Source organism: Neoarius graeffei, chromosome 20, assembly GCF_027579695.1.
Source record: "Neoarius graeffei isolate fNeoGra1 chromosome 20, fNeoGra1.pri, whole genome shotgun sequence".
Classification (NCBI taxonomy): domain Eukaryota; kingdom Metazoa; phylum Chordata; class Actinopteri; order Siluriformes; family Ariidae; genus Neoarius; species Neoarius graeffei.
This window is the reverse complement of record NC_083588.1, coordinates 48,602,441-48,623,663: the sequence shown is the minus strand read 5'-3', so window position 1 is coordinate 48,623,663 and position 21,223 is coordinate 48,602,441. Positions and strand designations below refer to the sequence as shown.

General features: G+C 43.1%; 2 protein-coding genes across 15 annotated transcripts in view; one reads left to right on the top strand and one right to left on the bottom strand.

Moving 5' to 3' along the window:
- The window catches only part of LOC132868741 (ankyrin repeat and SOCS box protein 16-like), a 49,368-nt gene that overhangs the window by 90 nt on the left and 28,055 nt on the right, over positions 1–21,223 (top strand). For 3 of the 13 annotated variants that reach the window (XM_060901872.1, XM_060901878.1, XM_060901871.1), the window contains exons 1-3: positions 20–158; positions 8,656–8,810; positions 11,069–11,198. The exons of 1 other annotated variant lie outside the window; for it this stretch is intronic. The gene's annotated coding sequence lies outside the window, so the exon portion shown is untranslated. Of the gene's footprint in view, positions 1–19; positions 163–8,655; positions 8,811–10,916; positions 11,199–21,223 lie in introns of those variants that run through there. 9 more of the 13 variants (XM_060901879.1, XM_060901880.1, XM_060901874.1 and 6 more) reach the window with 8 other exon arrangements.
- On the bottom strand, positions 155–20,632 carry si:busm1-163l24.3 (uncharacterized). 2 transcript variants are annotated; one of them, XR_009650888.1, is made up of 7 exons: positions 20,434–20,632; positions 20,014–20,205; positions 8,641–8,747; positions 5,770–8,511; positions 5,473–5,687; positions 5,157–5,263; positions 155–702 (listed from the first exon to the last, which is right to left on the bottom strand). XR_009650888.1 is itself a non-coding variant. In XM_060901870.1 (6 exons), the coding sequence occupies exons 2-6, from the start codon at positions 20,192–20,194 to the stop codon at positions 627–629; spliced, it is 3,321 nt and encodes a 1,106-aa protein (XP_060757853.1). In that variant the 5' UTR covers positions 20,195–20,205; positions 20,434–20,631; the 3' UTR covers positions 159–626. The 2 variants fall into 2 exon arrangements, 1 of the variants encoding a protein (XP_060757853.1); XM_060901870.1 differs by lacking the exon at positions 5,157–5,263 and having other exon boundaries at positions 159–702; positions 20,434–20,631.

Sequence of the window (21,223 nt, the reverse complement as noted above, 5' to 3'; positions counted from 1 at the left end):
GTAAGTGCTTTAACAGAAGGAAATAAAATACATATTTGTGCTATGATGAGAAACAGAAGAAAGTTACTTGGAGCGATGTGGATAGAAAATAAATTGATGACCAAAACAGGCTGACCGGGGAATTAAGTGAGAAGGATAAGAAAATGCTGTGCTTAAAAGTGAGTGAGTGTTGTGTTAAAACTTTATAAGATATAAAAATTTAATGTCGCAAAATGATTTACATTTTTTACAAAGCAAAATATATGGACAATCAGGCGATGATGGTGTTGACGTTCAAAACTTAGCGATTCAAGGTTTTATGTCAAAAAAGCTGCTTTCTTACACAATATGAACTGACCACTCTTGAAATAACCATTTTACCTTCAGTTTATACAGTGATGTATAAAATACTATCTAATAATTACTTTGATCAATAAACAAAGCTATAAGAAATTAAATACTGGTATTCTTCAAGAATTTAAATGTCACAGGTACAACACAATTCAGTATTTTTCTTCATACACTACTATGTAGCAGTGACTATGTATTCTAAAACATATTTATTTTATATTAACTTAAATGCAAAAACAAATTAGGACTGGGGTTGCTGTTGAAGTCAAGATATCCAAATTTCACTGCATTTTCACTTAAACCCCTTCAATCCCACAAGTCCTCAATGCCTCAGACAAGTCTTTGAGATATGTGGAGTCGGGATATCCATTCCTGAAGAGAGAGAGACACAAACAGTTAGAAACCTTGTTAATGAAGAAGCAATTTAATTCATTAGTTTAGATATCTGTTATATTGTGGGTGGCACGGTGGTGCAGCAGTTAGCACCATCACTTCACCGCAAGCAGGATTTGGGTTCAAAACTTTTGGCCGCCTGGAGCCTTTCAATATGGAGCTTGCATCTTCTCACCATGCTCTGGTTTCCTTCCCCAGTCCAAAGACATGCAGATTAAGGTGGTGTTTACATTAGACCGTATCAGCGGATCATCAGATTAACGTTTTTAAAACGATTCGCGTGCACACAGCAACGCCAATACACGGATACGCTAATCACATGACTAATTAGACGGCACGTCACATGATCCCAGTGCATATCGGGCATGCGCAAGTCACTCACCACTTGCAAGTGGAAGGATGGTAAGCGAACACCTTCTCCAGCAGATAAACACACCTGGCTGTGATGTTCATGTTCTCACTGAGTTTAAGCGCCTGAAGGAGGTAAATAAGTTGAAATGTGTAAATAAACCTCAGTGCGGCTCAGCGCTTCCTCCTGCGCTCCAAATCACTCCGCCCTGAACAGCGAGTGCCCTCTGGAGGGTGCGCACTCCGGCCCTGCGCAGCTCACAGAGCGCGCGAGTGAAGCGCACGAGCAGTGATTCGGGACTGAGCCGCTGTGTGTGTGTGATCCCAACGCCAGCGAATCAGGAAGGTGGATGTCACAGTGACGTTTTCCAATGACGACGTCAGCTAGAGCTCAGCACTGCGTTTCCTCGTTCCTCAATGTTTACACAGCACCGGATCAGATACGAACTGGGTTGAATACGTGGGCCCTGGCGGATTCAAGTTGTTCCGCCTGTGGAGTCGTTTCCCGGCGTTTTAATGTGCACGGACAGTGCATCCGCGACGAAAACGAGACGGATACGGTCTAATGTAAACACCACCTAAGTCAACCGGCTACACTAAATTGCCCATAGGTATGAATGTAAGTGTGAATGGTTATCTGGAATGGCTCAACATGACTACATTTTAGTTTTAAAACAGCATTTTAAAACTAAAGCCATCTCCATCCAAAAGAGTGTTTTATTTAGCTCCGTATCAGAAGTAATCTCCGTCCATACTAACATGCCTGAAAACACACCACATGACTATTTACATACATTAGGCATGCGTGTGCCATATAAACAACTGATGCTACTTGTTTTCTTCTGGAAAAGGGTCATGTGACAGGGGCGTGATGAATCAGGGAAGGATATACTGTATCACGACTGATAAGACCCAGTCAGGAAGCGAATGTGGGTGTCTGTGTCATCGTTTCCAAATGTTTTTGTTTTTGCCCATCTAGACTAAAATGCTATCCTGGAGTTCTCAAATTAAAACAGGGCCAGCATCCATCCATCCATTATCTGTAACCACTTATCCTTTGCAGGGTCACGGGCAAGCTGGAGCCTATCCCAGCTGACTACGGGCGAGAGGCGGGGTACACCTTGGACAAGTCACCAGGTCATCGCAGGGCTGACACATAGACACAGACAACCATTCACACACCTACGGTCAATTTAGAGCCACCACTTAGCCGAACCTGCATGTCTTTGGACTGTAGGGGAAACCAGAGCACCCGGAGGAAACCCACGCAGACACAGGTAGAACATGCAAACTCCACACACAAAGGCCCCCGTCGGCCACTGGGCTCGAACCCAGAACCTTCTTGCTGTGAGCCGGCAGTGCTAACCACTACACCACCTATAAAACTCTGGAGTAATGTGGAGGACAGGTCGAAACGTAGCAAAAGTAATGCATCTTAAAACTAAAATGTATTAGTGTGGATGTAGCCTTAGCCCCATGACAGACTGGTGAGCTGGACTGGCTCCAGCTCACCTGTGAACCTGACAGATAAGCGGTAGAGAAAATGGATGGATGGACGTTGCGGGCAGCACAGCGGTGCAGTGAATAGCACTGTCACCTCACAGTGAGCAGATTCTGGGTTCGAACCTGATGGGTGACTGAAGCCTTTCTGTATGGAGTTTGCATGTTCTCTTCATGCCTGCGTGGGTTTCCTCTGGGTGCTCCGGTTTCTTCCCACAGTTCAAACATGTGCAGATTTGGTTTACTGGCTACTCTAAATTGTCCATAAGTGTGAAATGTGAATATCTGTTTCTGTGTTAGCCCCATGATATACCCCATTCCTATTCACACTGAAAACAAAATATTTTCCACTATTATGCTGTAATGGCGTCGTGTGAGAATGGGGATCAAGACAGCAAAGTTAAAATGTTAATCTATCCCAGAGGAATCTAGTAACATTTATGGAAATCTTTTGCCATGGTTCCAGTGGGAATCAGAGCCACTGGAATAATGTGGTGTGACCAGCAGTTACGTTGCTGACGATGTAAATGATAATGCAGTGATGCATTATAACTACATGGAACTACTCATACCGCCTCAATTTTAAAACAACCGGCACCAAATTCAAAACGGTAAACAAACAAAACATTGGCAGATACAGTGGTGCTTGAAAGTTTGTGAACCCTTTAGAATTTCCTATATTTCTGCATAAATATGACCTAAAACATCATCATATTTTCACACAAGTCCTAAAAGTAGATAAAGAGAACCCAGTTAAACAAATGAGACAAAAATATTATACTTGGTCATTTATTTATTGAGGAAAATGATCCAATATTACATATCTGTGAGTGGTAAAAGTATGTGAACCTCTAGGATTAGCAGTTAATTTGAAGGTGAAATTAAAGTCAGGTGTTTTCATTCAATGGGATGACAATCGGGTGTGAGTGGGCACCCTGTTTTATTTAAAGAACAGGGATCTATCAAAGTCTGATCTTCACAACACATGTTTGTGGAAGTGTATCATGACACGAACAAAGGAGATTTCTGAGGACCTCAGAAAAAGCGTTGTTGATGCTCATCAGGCTGGAAAAGGTTACAAAACCATCTCTAAAGAGTTTGGACTCCACCAATCCACAGTCAGACAGATTGTGTACAAATGGAGGAAATTCAAGACCATTGTTACCCTCCCCAGGAGTGGTCGACCAACAAAGATCACTCCATGAGCAAGGTGTGTAATAGTCGGTGAGGTCACAAAGGACCCCAAGGTAACTTCTAAGCAACTGAAGACCTCTCTCACATTAACATTAGCCAATGTTCATGAGTCCACCATCAGGAGAACACTGAACAACAATGGTGTGCATGGCAGGGTTGCAAGGAGAAAGCCACTGCTCTCCAAAAAGAACATTGCTGCTCATCTGCAGTTTGCTAAAGATCATGTGGACAAGCCAGAAGGCTATTGGAAAATGTTTTGTGGACAAATGAGATCAAAATAGAACTTTTTGGTTTCAATGAGAAGCGTTATGTTTGGAGAAAGGAAAGCACTGCATTCCAACATAAGAACCTTATCCCTTCTGTGAAACATGGTGGTGGTAGTATCACGGTTTGGGCCTGTTTTGCTGCGTCTGGGCCAGGATGGTTTGCCATCATTGTTGGAACAAGGAATTCTGAATTATACCAGCGAATTCTAAAGGAAAATATCAGGACATCTGTCCATGAACTAAATCTCAAGAGAAGGTGAGTCATGCAGCAAGACAGCAACCCTAAACACACAAGTCGTTCTACCAAAGAATGGTTAAAGAAGAATAAAGTTAATGTTTTGGAATGGCCAAGTCAAAGTCCTGACCTTAATCCAATCGAAATGTTGTGGAAGGACCTGAATTGAGCAGTTCATGTGAGGAAACCCACCAACATCCCAGAGTTGAAGTTGTTCTGTACGGAGGAATGGGCTAAAATTCCTCCAAGCCGGTGTGCAGGACTGATCAACAGTTACCGGAAATGTTTAGTTGCAGTTATTGCTGCACAAGGGGGTCACACCAGATACTGAACACAAAGGTTCACATACTTTTGCCACTCACAGATATGTAATATTGAATCATTTTCCTCAATAAATAAATGACCAAGTATAATATTTTTGTCTCATTTGTTTAAACTGGTTCTCTTTATCTACGTTTAGGACTTGTGTGAAAATCCAATGATGTTTTAGGTCATATTTATGCAGAAATATAGAAAATTCTAAAGGGTTCACAAACTTTCAAGCACCACTGTATAGCTGGAAACTGGAACAACACCATAATCAAAGAACTGTTGGCTGTTCGTGCCGAAGACAAAATTGCTCAACAGATATCTGGTACTGTTCGTGATGCTGCAGTGTTGCTAACTAACTAATGTCCCGGCTTGGGCTTTTCACAACAGTATGGACTTGGTGCCTTGTGAATTATAGGTCATATCCGGTCTCGCATGTTTTACATGCCTCGCAGAGGGTTATGCTCTGTAATATTCCATTAAATACAGTCAGGTGGGAATACACAATATCCGTTACTTTTCTGTTATGGAAAATTGAGTCTGAATTAAATTTTTTTTAATCTATTCCGTGTTGTTTTTACCTCATATGATAACGGATTTCAAATGTGAAAGGGCCTATAGACTGGCGACCTGTCCAGGGTGTACCCTGTCTTTAGCCCAATGACAGTTGGGACTGGCTTTAGCTCACCTGCAACCCATAATGGATAAGCAACAAATAAAATTAATGAATTACTATTATTGTCAATTTCCCCAGCCCATTGTAACATACCAAACCGCTTTGTTTTTGTTTGTCAATAAACATGAAATTCATTCTTTACAAACAGGCTTACTACCATGTTTCCCTCTTGTCATACTTTTCATTATTTGTTTTGCTTTAATTTGTGCAATGAAACTCACCCACTCTTCCCTCCTGTGATATTGGTCTTATGCGGGATTCTGCTCCAGGTTATTTTTGCTCTGCCAATATCATTACTTGGGCAAACAGTAAAGGTAAACCCTTGCTTAAATGCTTCCTCCAGGCATAGCAGTAAACTCTGCCCCTGTGAACTGAGTGGCAAATAGGCCACAAATTCACCTCCTTGGAATGGTAACCCAGGGTTAGGATGTTCCTCCTATGTGAGGCATAAAATAGATATGAGTACAATAAAATGACATTTCTAATATAAAAATAAGATAGGAAGGAATCACTCGTACTCCCTGTATGCCATCAGGTATGGAGTAGGTAATCTTGGCTATTCTGTATTGCTCGTATCCTGGCAGGCTCACTGGCAACTCTGAACACCTCATGGTGCCCTGGATGCCTTCCTGTTGTTGTTGTCTTGTATCGACTTCTTTTCCTTTGAGCTCTTCTATATTCTTCTTCTCTTTGAGTGGAGGAACTTGCATTTCCTTGGATGATTTTCTGGCTGCATTCACTTTAGAGCATGCTATACAATGACCATGAAATGGAGTACAGTTGGAGCACAGAAAAGTACCACAGCTTGTTTGTGCACCGCTCTCTCCACACACACAAGATTCCAACTGTTTACTGATTGGTAAGTTGGTCTGTTTCAAAGTCGGAGTAGTTGCTTTTTGGGTTTTCTGTGTTGTGAGTGATAAAGGCTTCTGACAGTCATCCCTCATTCTCAATAGCACGCCACTTCCTTCAGAAGATTTGCCAGATAATGGGCCAGTCTTGCTTATTTCCAAATCTGAAGTCTTCTTAAGCACCTCCTTGGTAACTGGCTTCGGTGATTGCGTATAAGCTACATTCCTGGACTCAGATTTGTATCCTTTAAGTCTGCCTTTTGCAGGATTCTCAGTATTAGCTTTGGTTTGATTTGGTCTAATCTGACTATTGCTTTTAATTGTCTCGTTAGCTGATGCATTTGCCTGACTCTGATCTATACTTCTCTGATGGGTCAAGGTACCAACAGAAGATTCAAAATTAGAAAATCCATTAGGAAACAGATCTTTTAACATTTCACTGGCTTGAGAACATGGGGATTTGGGCCCCATCAGGAAAATAGCATCCTTTACATGCTGCATTACAACTTTGTTGAAGTGTGAGCATATGTTCGAGCAGCATTCTTTGAATATCTCATTGTCTTCAGTTACACCAAGGTCTGCCAGTTGAAGGTTTTGAACACAAAAGTCTAAATCTATCACTTCAACTAACTTCTGAAGTTCACGCTGACATTGTTTAACCTTGGATGATGGTGAACCCTTTAGAAGAACTATGGTCTTACACTTGTCTATGGGGCTTTCAGAAACTTGTAGATCAGAGATCATAGAATTTAGATCAGAGTGATGTGCCTTTTTTATATAACTCCACATCAGTGTAGGTACAGTGACTGTACTTGATATGGTGCTACTTGGAACTGCCTTTGCAGATATCCTACTATTTAGGCTACCGGATCTTGGTCTCCTAAAAGAATTTGTGGCAAGACCTGACTTTTCATTGATTTCAGTCTTTTGTGTCTCCTGTTTTCCTAATGGCTGGCCTGAAAAACTATTTGTCCTTCTTAAGGAAGAAGTAGAGGGGGTTGTAGATTCTAATGTTGAGCCTGTATTCTTGTCCAGTTTTTCAAGCCCTGTAAGGGCATCCACAGCTGTGTTAAGTAGAGCTTTGAATGTTTTGTTTGAGACCTGACCGTTGTTTCTCGATGTGCATGTATAGGACACTGGTTCCATCTTCTGAAACAATATATCATCATCTACATTATCTACACCAGTGATTTTGAAAGCACTAACCTGAGAAGCCCTGGCCTGGTCATTATTGACTGTACTTGCTGTACCAAGGGAAGAATTTGATGCCAGTGTTAATGTGTCACTGCCTTTGGTTAACTCTTGACGCTCTCTCGCTCTCCCTCTGTCTACAGGGCCAAACCCCAGTAAGCCCATGTCAGAGTTCTTAAATCGAGCAGCCAGTTTGTATTCCTCCCCAGTCCTTACTCTTCTCTCAGCATGAGAGACTCTCATTTTAGGTGTTATTGTACTCAATTCACTGCTTGCTCCGGCAACCTGCACTGTCTCCGATTCAGAAATTGGGGAGTAAGAGGGAGATGATGGAAGTGAGATTTCTTGCTTTGCTCTCAAGTTCTCATCAGGTGAACCAAACAGGAGGATCTGTTTGGCCTGAGAGACTTCACTGCTCTCACCTACAATATAAACGTGGGTCTGATCATAGCTGAGCAGCACCCTGGGCAGCAATGACTCCAAGTCCTTGAATGCTACAGTTTGTTCTCCATGTAGGTTAAGGACATTTCTTGGAATCTGAACTCTTCTCAAATTACCCTCCACCTGCTGGTAAAGCTGACTCAGCTCCTTGCAAGCATGGTTCATATGTTTTTCTTCTTTTGACCCACTCTTAATTTTTGCACTGGATTGCAAGTACAGTGTGGTGACTCCTGCAGATGTAACGTCAACCACATGTACCCCATGGTTTTGCAATATACTCCTGTACTCGTCACTTTTGCTGCATAGATATGCAAATACATCTGCTTCCATGATGAGAGAGCGAGCCTCCGCATCTACTGCATCTACCCAGGCTTTTATCTTCTCATCAGAGTGTGTTTGTGCCTGTGATGGTTTTACGCTGTTCACTTTTGGACTTGGATACCTGGATTCCTGAGGCAAAGAAACATCTCCACCCAAGTGAAACCCATGCGGTTGGTCTGGAGGGTTGTCTTTTCCTTTTTGATGGAAATGGACTCTATCAGTTTCTTGGGTAAAGAACAAACTTTGATCACCTGGAGGTTCAAAGTCTACAAGGAGCTTTATCAAGTCCGATACAACATCATTAACCTCTGAGTACGGTCCCTTTAAGGTGCAGTGCCTCTGATGCTTAATGTAATGAACATCAAGGTCTGGAAATTTTTCAGTGAGAGTTTTTAGAGTCTCTTCAGCACGTGGCAAGTGTTTACAGTCTATGGTCACAGACATATCAAGGATTACCTGAAGAGAAATGTGTAACAAGAAGCAAACATGAGAAACATAACAGGGCTGCATTTATATTACTAGGCTTAAGAAAAAGCAACTATATCATGAATATTTAATTGATGCATGTTTGTCCTCCTTGCATACCTTGTTCATGTGCAGTGAATTCTGCGATGGAAAACTCAGAGAAAGTTCATACATCCTGCCATCCACCTCTAAAATATGTGGTCTATGACTGGACGCACTGAGAGCAACTGTAGGAAGTCCAAGAAGGATACATTAACCAACTATGTGCAGAATATATTCCTTTTTGCCAGGTGAAATGTTGATTATGCTACACATTTTATTAAATGCTTGAATCGGATTGGTCAGAAGGTAGTTGAGAGGTGACGTATGTCACTCCTCACAAAGTTTGTACTTTTTCTTTTATCATCACTGGTTTTGTTCAGTTTCCTGTCTTGTCACTTATGCTTGACTTCATCACTTATGTCCATATGTTTACATGCACACTAATATTCCATTATATTCTGTTTGGATATTCCGAATTTAGGACGCTGTGTAAACTGTAAATAAAAACAGAATGTGACTTGCGAATCATGGAACCCCTATATTTCGTTGAAAATAGTACAAAGGCAAATCAAATGTTGAAACTGATAAATTTTGTTGTCTTTTAAAAAATATATGCTCATTTTAATTTTAATGCTAGCAACATGTTTCAAAGAAGTTGGAACAGGGCAACAAAAGGCTGGAAAAATTGTGCAATTCAAAAACAACACCAACAAAAAAACCTAACTAGGTTAATTGGCAACAGGTCAATAATATGATTGACTGAGTACCAAAAGACCAGTCCAGAAAGGTGGAGTCTCTCAGAAGTAAAGATTGGGAGGAGTTCACCACTCTGTGAAAGACTGTGTAGGCAAATAGTGCAACAATTTAAGAATAACGTCCCTTAACGTAAAATTGCAAAGAATTTGGGGATCACATCATCTATGGTACATACGGTAATATCATTTCTCCAGATTCTCTGAATCTTTTAATCTCTGTACACAAGGGACAAAGCTGAAACCCAACATTGGATGCTTGTGATCTTTGGGCCCTCAAGTGGCATTGCATTAAAAACAGACATGATTCTGCAGTGGAAATCACTGCATGGGCTCAGGATCACTTCCAAACCATCATCTGTGAACACTGGATCCACAAATGCAAGTTAAAACCATATATAAACAATATCCAGAAACACTGCCACCTTCTCTGGGCCTGAGCTCATTTATGATGGACTGAGGCGAAGTGGAAAACTGTCCTGTGGTCTAATGATTCATTCTCATTATCTCATTATCTCTAGCCGCTTTAACCTTCTACAGGGTCGCAGGCAAGCTGGAGCCTATCCCAGCTGACTACAGGCGAAAGGCGGGGTACACCCTGGACAAGTCGCCAGGTCATCACAGGGCTGACACATAGACACAGACAACCATTCACACTCACACCTACGGTCAATTTAGAGTCACCAGTTAACCTAACCTGCATGTCTTTGGACTGTGGGGGAAACCGGAGCACCCGGAGGAAACCCACGCGGACACGGGGAGAACATGCAAACTCCACACAGAAAGGCCCTCGCCGGCCCCGGGGCTCGAACCCAGGACCTTCTTACTGTGAGGCGACAGCGCTAACCACTACACCACCGTGCCGCCCGGTCTAATGATTCAAAATGTGAAATTCTTTTTGGAAATCATGGACACTGCATTCTCTGGGCTAAAGAAGAGAGGGCTCATCCGGCTTGTTATCAGTGCAGTGCAAGAGCCAGTATCTGTGATGGTATGAGAGTGCATTAGGGCACATGTCATGGATAGCTTGCACATTTGGGAAAGCTCCATTAATACTGAACGATATATACAGGTTTTGGAGCAACATGCTGCCATCCAGACATGTTTTTCAGGGAAGGCCTTGCTTATTTCAGCAAGACAATGCCAAACCACATTCTGCATGTATGGCTCCATAGTAAAAGAGTCCAGGTGCTAAACTGGCCTGCCTGCAATCCAGACCTGTCTCCCATTTGAAAACATTTGGCACATTATTAAGCACAAAATACAACAAAGGAGACCCTGAACTGTTAACCATCTGAAATCCTCTATCAGGCAAGAATGGGGCAACATTTCACTTCCAAAACTACAGAAAGTGGTCTCCTCAGTTCCCAGAGTGTTTACAGAGTGTTGTTAAAAGAATAGGGTGACACAACACAGTGGTAAACATACCCCTGTACCAACTGTTTTGAAATGTGCTGCTGGCATCAAATTCAAAATGAGCATATATATATAAAAAAAAACATTTCTCAGTTTCAACATTTGATATGTTGTCTTTGTACTATTGTCAATGAAATATAGGATTTCTATGATTTGTAAATTATCACGTTCTGTTTTTATTTACAGCTTGCACAGCATCCCAACTTTTTTGGAAACGGGTTTGTATGTAGATAATGCATGCTTGTGCAGATTGTTATGATGTTACTGTGGGAGAACAAGCAAATAAGTACTTGTGCACATATCAACAAAAAACTTGAAATTTGTCATCATTTCTCTAGTAACAACTTACACAAGGACTTGTAAGGTGGATGCTCAACAAAACTGATTAAAAACCTGTTTAATTGTTCTTATGGTGACGTTTTCTGTGGTAAGGCAGTCTCTACTGTCAGTCAGCTGGACACTGGAAAGGTAAGACCTTTAATTTTTTCCAACAAGGGAAGAGAGGCTGGATGTTAACTTATAACACTAGTGAATAGAAAACTAACTTGTTTTTGCAGAGGTTCCACAACCTTAAACAGATAAAGAGTACAATGTGTCATTCATAATATTTGGCAAATTGCTATGCTATGGTATGAGATAGACCGTGGGCCGAAGCTGTATTTGTGCCTAAATTTTTCAATGGCCTCATTTTTTTGGTGACTACAATATCTATATATCAATTTAATCAGCAGACCTTCCTCTTTCTAAAAATAAAATGTTCTCCTCACAACTGCCTTTCACTATGCAATAAAATAGATTTAAAAATGAATACTGTCTGTGTAAAAATGAAATTTATGAGAAAAGGTACTCCATCAGTATGGAAAGAAATTGTCTCATATTTACAAAACATACAGTGATAATGAACAACTACAACTGTTTTTCTTGAAACAGTTAATTATGTTTTACATTTTAAATTACACTGCAATATAAAACATTATTAACACTTACAAATTTTGAACCAGTTTAAATGAAACCATGCTCAAAGTTCAATGACGTACAAAACACTGATCCCTAACACAGGGATTTGCATTATTAAATCCTTTGTACATTCATAAATGAATCTACATAACTTTCTGCACAATGTTTCTCATTTGGTTTATGACTCCTCCTCACTATCATCATTGTCACACTGAGTAACATGACGATTGCTGCAACTTTCACAGTGACACAGATCGGAACATTCAATTTCAGCCTTCCTGCAAGAACATCTGGCAGAGTCACAAAAAGACTTTTTACATTTGCAACTGACACACTGTAAGACACTAGCAGGTGCAATATCCATGTTGCTCCACTTTATTTCAATTCCAGAATCTGACGCCTTTTGGTAACAGCGGCGATGATAGCCAGTACTGGTACGTGAAAGGCTGTCGAAATTGACTAACAATTTTTCAGGGCCATCTAGAGCTGCCCAAGTATCCATACATTCGGATAATTTTTCCCATGAGGTATCCGAAAAGGATATGATGGGCTCGTTGTCCAAGTTGATAACATGGCACGCACACCCAGAGTTGGGCGCTGCCATCTTGGATGTACCGAGCTGATGGCTTAGGCGCAATTTGATTAGCTAAAGCGTGTTCATCGCTATGGCAACCGTAAACGAAATCGACCACTTTCAAGTTCAATTTACTAACTAGCAAAAGTGTATTTTTAGTAGAACATTTTCATTTTATAGCAAAAAAACATTGATCTTTTTTATCATGTAGAGATATACTCTTCACGTTATTTATGAGGCACTTTACCACAATAATCTACGTCGGCCCACGGCCTAAGAGGAATAAAACACTTCTGGGCTTCACTATAATTTCCAGGTGTGTTTTTGTTGAAAATTATCCCTTGATGAGGGATTTGTTTTTCTCTGTATAAATTTATTTCAATTGGATTTTTCTCAATTTTTTAGTATAAGATGAAGCTACTTCACCAAGAGGTGGATTTTTTTTCTAACCCTTTTTACTAACCTTTACAAGGGGTGCAAATAATCACAGAGGGCACTGTATGTCTAGGTCAGGGCAGTATTTTAAATGTAGGAATCAATTTTTTTTAAACATGTCAAAAGTATCTGTAGTTTAACAAAAATTTATGTAATTCTTCACTCACTATATTTTTGTACCTTAACCTCCTAAGACCCAAGCTGTTTTTTTTACATGCATTTTTTATTTCTTTTTGCTATTTGGGCTTATAAGAACCTGATTAGAATAAAAACTAAGCATCATCTTTTGATAAGATGTACTTTTTGAGAAAAAGTATGTCCACATATGTGGATTCTTGTTCTGAATTTCTAAAAAGTGCTGTCCACGTATGTGACCGCTAGGCCCTAGGAGGTTAAAAATAGGGTAGGGAATTTTGGAGAAATGAGCAAGAGTAAGCGAGATTTTCAAAGTATCCAAATGAAAAATCTCACCCCTTTCTGTCATGCGTCCCTCAAAAGCCACTCCTCCACAACACATGAATGCAAACTGTCTGATTGCTGCTGGAGAATGAGTCTGAGAGAGATAGCATTGTGGGGAGCAGTGTAATCCTTGTCATATCTAACTACCTCACGTTTTGTACACATGTAAGAACATGTGAACAACAAACATGGCTGTTGTTAATTCATATGGCTGTCGACTAGCTTGCTAGCTTTAGCAATAATATCTCCCAAGCCTTGTGGAAGAATCTGGTCACGTGCAATGAGTGCACGCAGGTACGCAATCCAATCTTTTCATTCAAGACCAAATTAAATGACTGTGGGATTTTTACAGCCCTGCAACTGCCACAGGTTAGGGATTATTATTATTATCCATCCATCCATCGTCTGTAACCGCTTATCCTGTTCTACAGAGCCGTGGGCAAGCTGGAGCCTATCCCAGCTGACTATGGGTGAGAGGCAGGGTACACCCTGGACAAGTCGCCAGGTTATCACAGGGCTGACACATAGACAAACAACCATTCACACCTACGGTCAATTTAGAGCCACCAATGAACCTAACCTGCATGTCTTTGGACTGTGGGGGAAACTGGAGCACCCGGAGGAAACCCACGCAGACACGGGGAGAACATGCAAACTCCACACAGAAAAGCCGTCACCAGCTGTTGGGTTGAAACCCAGAACCTTCTTGCTGTGAGGTGACAATGCTAACCACTACACCACCATCCATCCATTATCTGTAACCGCTTATCCTGTTCTACAGGGTTGCAGGCAAGCTGGAGGATATCCCATCTGACTATGGGTGAGAGGAGGGGTACACCCTGGACAAGTCGCCAGGTTATCGCAGGGCTGACACAGAGACAAACAACCATTCATACTCACATCTACAGTTAATTTAGAGCCACCAATTAGCCTATCCTACATGTCTTTGGACTGTGGGGGAAACCGGAGCACCCGGCGGAAACCCACAGGGAGAACATGCAAACTCTACATAGAAAGGCCCTCACCGGCCATTGGGCTCAAACCCATGACCTTCTTTCTGTGAGGCAACAGCACTAACCACTACACCATCCTCCATCCATTATCTGTAGCCACTTATCCTGTTCTACAGGGTCGAAGGCAAGCTGGAGCCTATCCTATCTGACTATGTGCGAGAGGCAGGGTACACCCTGGACAAATCGCCAGGGTATCGCAGGGCTGACACAGAGACAAACAACCATTCACACTCACATCTACAGTCAATTTAGAGCCACCAATTAGCCTAGCCTACAGTGGTGCTCGAAAGATTGTGAACCCTTTAGAATTTTCTGCATAAACATGACCTTAAACATCATCAGATTTTCACACGAGTCCTAAAAGTAGATAAAGAGAACCCAGTTAAACAAATGAGACAAAAATATTTATACTTGGTCATTTATTTATTGAGGAAAATTATCCAATATTACATATCTGTGAGTGGCAAAAGTATGTGAACCTTTGCTTTCAGTATGTGGTGTGACCCCCTTGTGCAGCAATAACTGCAGCTAAACGTTTCCGGTAACTGTTGATCAGTCCTGCACACTGGCTTGGAGGAATTTTAGCCCATTCCGCTGTACAGAACAGCTTCAACTCTGGGATGTTGGTGGGTTTCCCCACATGAACTGCTCACTTCAGGTCCTTCCACAACATTTCGATTGGATTAAGGTCAGGACTTTGACTTGGCCATTCCAAAACTTTAACTTTATTCTTTAACCAGTCTTTGGTAGAACAACTTGTGTGCTTAGGGTCGTTGTCTTGCTGCATGACCCACCTTCTCTTGAGATTCAGTTCATGGACAGATGTCCTGACATTTTCCTTTAGACTTCACTGGTATAATTCAGAATTCATTGTTCCATCAATGATGGCAAGCCGTCCTGGCCCAGATGCAGCAAAACAGGCTCAAACCATGATACTACCACCACCATGTTTCACAGATGGGATAAGGTTCTTATGCTGGAATGCAGTGTTTCCTTTCTCCAAACATAACGCTTCTCATTTAAACCAGAAAGTTTTATTTTGGTCTCATCAGTCCACAAAACATTTTTCCAATAGCCTTCTGGCTTGTCCACATGCTCTTTAGCAAACTGCAGATGAGCAGCAATGTTCTTTTTGGACAGCAGTGGCTTTCTCCTTGCAACCCTGCCATGCACACCATTGTTGTTCAGTGTTCTCCTGATGGTGAGCTCATGAACATTAACATTAGCCAATGTGAGAGAGGCCTTCAGTTGCTTAGAAGTTACCCTGGGGTCCTTTGTGACCTCGCCGACTATTACACGCCTTGCTCTTGGCGTGATCTTTGTTGGTCGACCACTCCTGGTGAGGGTAACAATGGTCTTGAATTTCCTCCATTTGTACACAATCTGTCTAACTGTGGATTGGTGGAATCCAAACTTTTTAGAGATGGTTTTGTAACCTTTTCCAGCCTGGTGAGCATCAACAACACTTTTTCTGAAGTCCTCGGAAATCTCCTTTGTTCACGCCATGATACACTTCCACAAACGTGTTGTGAAGATCAGACTTTGATAGATCCCTGTTCTTTAAATAAAACAGGGTGCCCACTCACACCTGATTGTCATCCCATTGATTGAAAACACCTGACTCTAATTTCACCTTCAAATTAACTGCTAATCCTAGAGATTCACATACTTTTGCCACTCACAGGTATGTAATATTGGATCATTTTCCCCAATAAATAAATGATCAAGTATAATATTTTTGTCTCATTTGTTTCACTGGGTTCTCTTTATTTACTTTTAGGATTTGTGTGAAAATCTGATTATGTTTTAGGTCACATTTATGCAGAAATATAGAAAATTCTAAAGGGTTCACAAACTTTCAAGCACCACTGTACATGTCTTTGGACTATGGGGGAAACCAGAGCACCCAGCAGAAACCCATGGGGAGAACATGCAAACTCTACACAGAAAGGCCCTCACTGGCCACTGGGCTCGAACCCATGACCTTCTTGCTGTAAGGCGACACTGCTAACCGCTACACCACCCTCCATCCATTATCTGTAGCCGCTTATCCTGTTCTACAGGGTCAGATGGAGCCTATCCCATCTGACTATGTGCGAGAGGCAGGGTACACCCTGGACAAGTCGCCAGGTTATCGCAGGCCTGACACAGAGACAAACAACCATTCACACTCACGGTCAATTTAGAGCCACCAATTAGCCTAACCTACATGTCTTTGGACTATGGGGGAAACAGGAGCACCTGGCGGAAACCCACGCAAACTCTACACAGAAAGGCCCTCGCCAGCCACTGGGCTTGAACCCATGACCTTCTTGCTGTAAGGCGACAGTGCTAACCGCCACACCACCCTCCATCCATTACCTGTAGCCGCTTATCCTGTTCTACAGGGTCAGATGGAGCCTGTCCCATCTGACTATGTGCGAGAGGCAGGGGACACCCTGGACAAGTCGCCAGGTTATCGCAGGACTGACACAGAGACAAACAACCATTCACACTCACGGTCAATTTAGAACCACCAATTAGCCTAACCTACATGTCTTTGGACTGTGGAGGAAACCGGAGCACCTGGCGGAAACCCACGCAAACTCTACACAGAAAGGCTCTCACCGGCTGCTGGGCTCGAACCCATAACCTTCTTGCTGTGAGCTAACCACTACACCACCTATTATTATTATGAGAGCATTTGATTTTGTGGGTGGCACGGTGGTGTAGTGGTTAGCGCTGTCGCCTCACAATAAGAAGGCCCGGGTTCGAGCCCCGTGGTCGGCGAGGGCCTTTCTGTGTGGAGTTTGCATGTTCTCCCCGTGTCCGCGTGGGTTTCCTCTGGGTGCTCCGGTTTCCCCCACAGTCCAAAGACATGCAGGTTAGGTTAACTGGTGACTCTAAATTGACTGTAGGTGTGAATGTGAATGGTTGTCTGTGTCTATGGTGGGGTTTACATTAGACCATATCAGCGGATCATCAGATTAACGTTTTTAAAACGATTAGTGTGTGCACACAGCAACGCCAATACACGATTCGCGTGCACATAGCAATGCCAATACACGGATACACTCGGCTCTGCAGGCATCCTGCGCTCCAAATCACTCCGCCCTGAACAGCGAGTGCCCTCTGGAGGGTGCGCACTCCGGCCCTGCGCAGCTCACAGAGCGCGCGAGTATAGCGCACGAGCAGTGATTTGGGACTGAGCCGCTGTGTGTGTGATCTCAGTGCATGTCGGGCATGCGCGTCACTTACCACTTGCAAGTGGAAGGATGGCAAGCCTAAAGACAATCATAACTACACAATGGGCAGTATTTGCATCAGTATTTGCAGTATTTTCATACTTTTATACTCTTTAATGAAAGGTGATACAAGGCGGAAGTCCGCACCGTTTTTCAGCAGTCGCGTCACATGACCAACGCCAGCGAATCAGGAAGGTGGATGTCACAGTGACGTTGTCCAATGACGACGCCAGCTAGAGCTCAGCACAGCGTATCCGCGTATTCTCAATGTTTACACAGCACCGGACCAGACACGATTTGGATTGAATACATGGACCCTGGCGGATTCCCGTTTCCAGGCGTTTTAATGTAAACGGACAGTGCATCCGCGAAGTAAACGAGACAGATACGGTCTAATGTAAACTTGGCCTAAGTGTCAGCCCTGTGATGACCTGGCGACTTGTCCAGGGTGTACCCCGCCTTTCGCCCATAGTCAGCTGGGATAGGCTCCAGCTTGCCTGTGACCCTGTAGAAGGATAAAGCGGCTAGAGATAATGAGATGAGATTTGATTTTGTCATTGCTGTCAGATATAAGGAGCATTTGAAGAAATCTCACACACACACAAACACAAAATGCTTCTTAGATCAATTATCTACCCTTGCTTTGATGAGGCAACTTGTGTTGGGAGGTCATAAAATTCACTTAATTCCTAATGAACTAAGAAATATTAGGGTGGCACGGTGGTGTAGTGGTTAGCGCTGTCGCCTCACAGCAAGAAGGTCCTGGGTTCGAGCCCCGGGGCCGGCGAGGGCCTTTCTGTGCGGAGTTTGCATGTTGTCCATGTGGGTTTCGTCCGGGTGCTCCGGTTTCCCCCACAGTCCAAAGACATGCAGGTTAGGTTAACTGGTGACTCTAAATTGACCGTGAATGGTTGTCTGTGTCTATGTGTCAGCCCTGTGATGACCTGGCGACTTGTCCAGCTGGGATAGGCTCCAGCTTGCCTGCGACCCTGTAGAAGGATAAAGCGGCTAGAGATAATGAGATGAGATTTGATTTTGTCATTGCTGTCAGATATAAGGAGCATTTGAAGAAATCTCACACAAACACAAAATGCTTCTTAGATCAATTATCTACCCTTGCTTTGATGAGGCAACTTGTGTTGGGAGGTCATAAAATTCACTCAATTCCTAATGAACTAAGAAATATTAGGGCGGCACGGTGGTGTAGTGGTTAGCGCTGTCGCCTCACAGCAAGAAGGTCCTGGGTTCGAGCCCTGTGGCCGGCGAGGGCCTTTCTGTGCGGAGTTTGCATGTTGTCCATGTGGGTTTCCTCCGGGTGCTCCGGTTTCCCCCACAGTCCAAAGACATGCAGGTTAGGTTAACTGATGACTCTAAATTGAGCGTAGGTGTGAATGTGAATGGTTGTCTGTGTCTATGTGATGACCTGGCGACTTGTCCAGCTGGGATAGTCAGCTGGGATAGGCTCCAGCTTGCCTGCGACCCTGTAGAAGGATAAAGCGGCTAGAGATAATGAGATGAGATTTGATTTTGTCATTGATGTCAGATATAAGGAGCATTTGAAGAAATCTCACACACACACAAAATGCTTCTTATATCAATTATCTACCCTTGCTTTGATGAGGCAACTTGTGTTGGGAGGTCATAAAATTCACTTAATTCCTAATGAACTAAGAAATATTAGGGCGGCACGGTGGTGTAGTGGTTAGCGCTGTCGCCTCACAGCAAGAAGGTCCTGGGTTCGAGCCCTGTGGCTGGCGAGGGCCTTTCTGTGCGGAGTTTGCATGTTGTCCATGTGGGTTTCCTCCGGGTGCTCCGGTTTCCCCCACAGTCCAAAGACATGCAGGTTAGGTTAACTGATGACTCTAAATTGAGCGTAGGTGTGAATGTGAATGGTTGTCTGTGTCTATGTGATGACCTGGCGACTTGTCCAGCTGGGATAGTCAGCTGGGATAGGCTCCAGCTTGCCTGCGACCCTGTAGAAGGATAAAGCGGCTAGAGATAATGAGATGAGATTTGATTTTGTCATTGATGTCAGATATAAGGAGCATTTGAAGAAATCTCACACACACACAAAATGCTTCTTATATCAATTATCTACCCTTGCTTTGATGAGGCAACTTGTGTTGGGAGGTCATAAAATTCACTTAATTCCTAATGAACTAAGAAATATTAGGGCGGCACGGTGGTGTAGTGGTTAGCGCTGTCGCCTCACAGCAAGAAGGTCCTGGGTTCGAGCCCTGTGGCCGGTGAGGGCCTTTCTGTGCGGAGTTTGCATGTTGTCCGTGTGGGTTTCGTCCGGGTGCTCCGGTTTCCCCCACAGTCCAAAGACATGCAGGTTAGGTTAACTGGTGACTCTAAATTGACCGTAGGTGTGAATGTGAGTGTGAATGGTTGTCTGTGTCTATGTGTCAGCCCTGTGATGACCTGGCGACTTGTCCAGGGTGTACCCCGCCTTTCGCCCGTAGTCAGCTGGGATAGGCTCCAGCTTGCCTGCGACCCTGTAGAACAGGATAAAGCGGCTAGAGATAATGAGATGAGATGAGATTTTAGTCATCTAATCATGTTCATTGCTTTCACTTGTCACTCGCATACACTCTGAGAAAGAAAGAGGAGGAAGACACCTCTGCTGTCTTCAAAGGTGATGAGAGCACACGGATCTGCTGCTTTAATGCTGATGGATGAGATCTCTCCTCCTCCGTTCCGCTCGCGCAGAAAATGGATCAGCAGTTTATCTTGTAGACGCTCGCGCTCCATATCAACAGGAAGTCCGCGAACACATACCGTGCGCCCCGTTTCCGCCATCTTCCGGACAACTGAGATGTGGAGAAATAAGGGGGGGGGGAAGCGTGTTTTTGTTGTTATTATTCATTCATTTACATTACCTAGATTGTATTTTAAGCACAAATATTTTAAGCACTGACCGACGGGCTGAGTTAACTGAACTAAAGCACAATATATTCTACTAAAACATCAGAAAGAAAGTTTAGAAAGTAGTCGATATGCGCCAAAGCTGCAACAGGAAGTCTGGCATTCAGTTCTACCTTCGTGTCCAGATGAGCTAAATTAGTTAATAGTCGATTCCTGAGGCAAATGCAAGTCGAACAGCCGTCCTCTGTTTCTTTATCTTCTCATCGTGGTGCAGCATTGTTTGCATTTTATTTATCCCTCATCCATTCAAACACTTCTCCCTCTCTGTTTGTGTGGTGACGAAAAGAAAAGTGAAAGCTGTGAAAGAGTGTCGTAGTTTTGTAGAGATTTAAAGAAATAGCCCCTGCAACAGTACTGGAGGAGCAAAGGCTAATACCATCCCATAATATTCTCCCTTATGGATTCAAGGAAGAAGCTTTAGAAAACATATTTATTACAATTTAACTTATTTTTAAATGAGCAAATATTGTACATAATCTGTACATAATATACAGAGATATTACTTTCATAATCCATCCATCCTTTATCTCTAGCCGCTTTATCCTGTTCTACAGGGTCGCAGGCAAGCTGGAGCCTATCCCAGCCGACTACGGGCGAAAGGCGGGGTACACCCTGGACAAGCCGCCAGGTCATCACAGGGCTGACACATAGACACAGACAACCATTCAGACTCACGGTCAATTTAGAGTCACCAGTTAGCCTAACCTGCATGTCTTTGGACTGTGGGGGAAACTCATGCAGACTCCACACAGAAAGGCCCTTGCCGGTCACGAACCCAGGACCCTCTTGCTGTGAGGCAACAGTGCAACCACTACTCCACCATACTTTTGTAATTCATCCATCCATCCATCCATCCATCCATCCATTATCTCTAGCCGCTTATTCTGTTCTACAGGGTCGCAG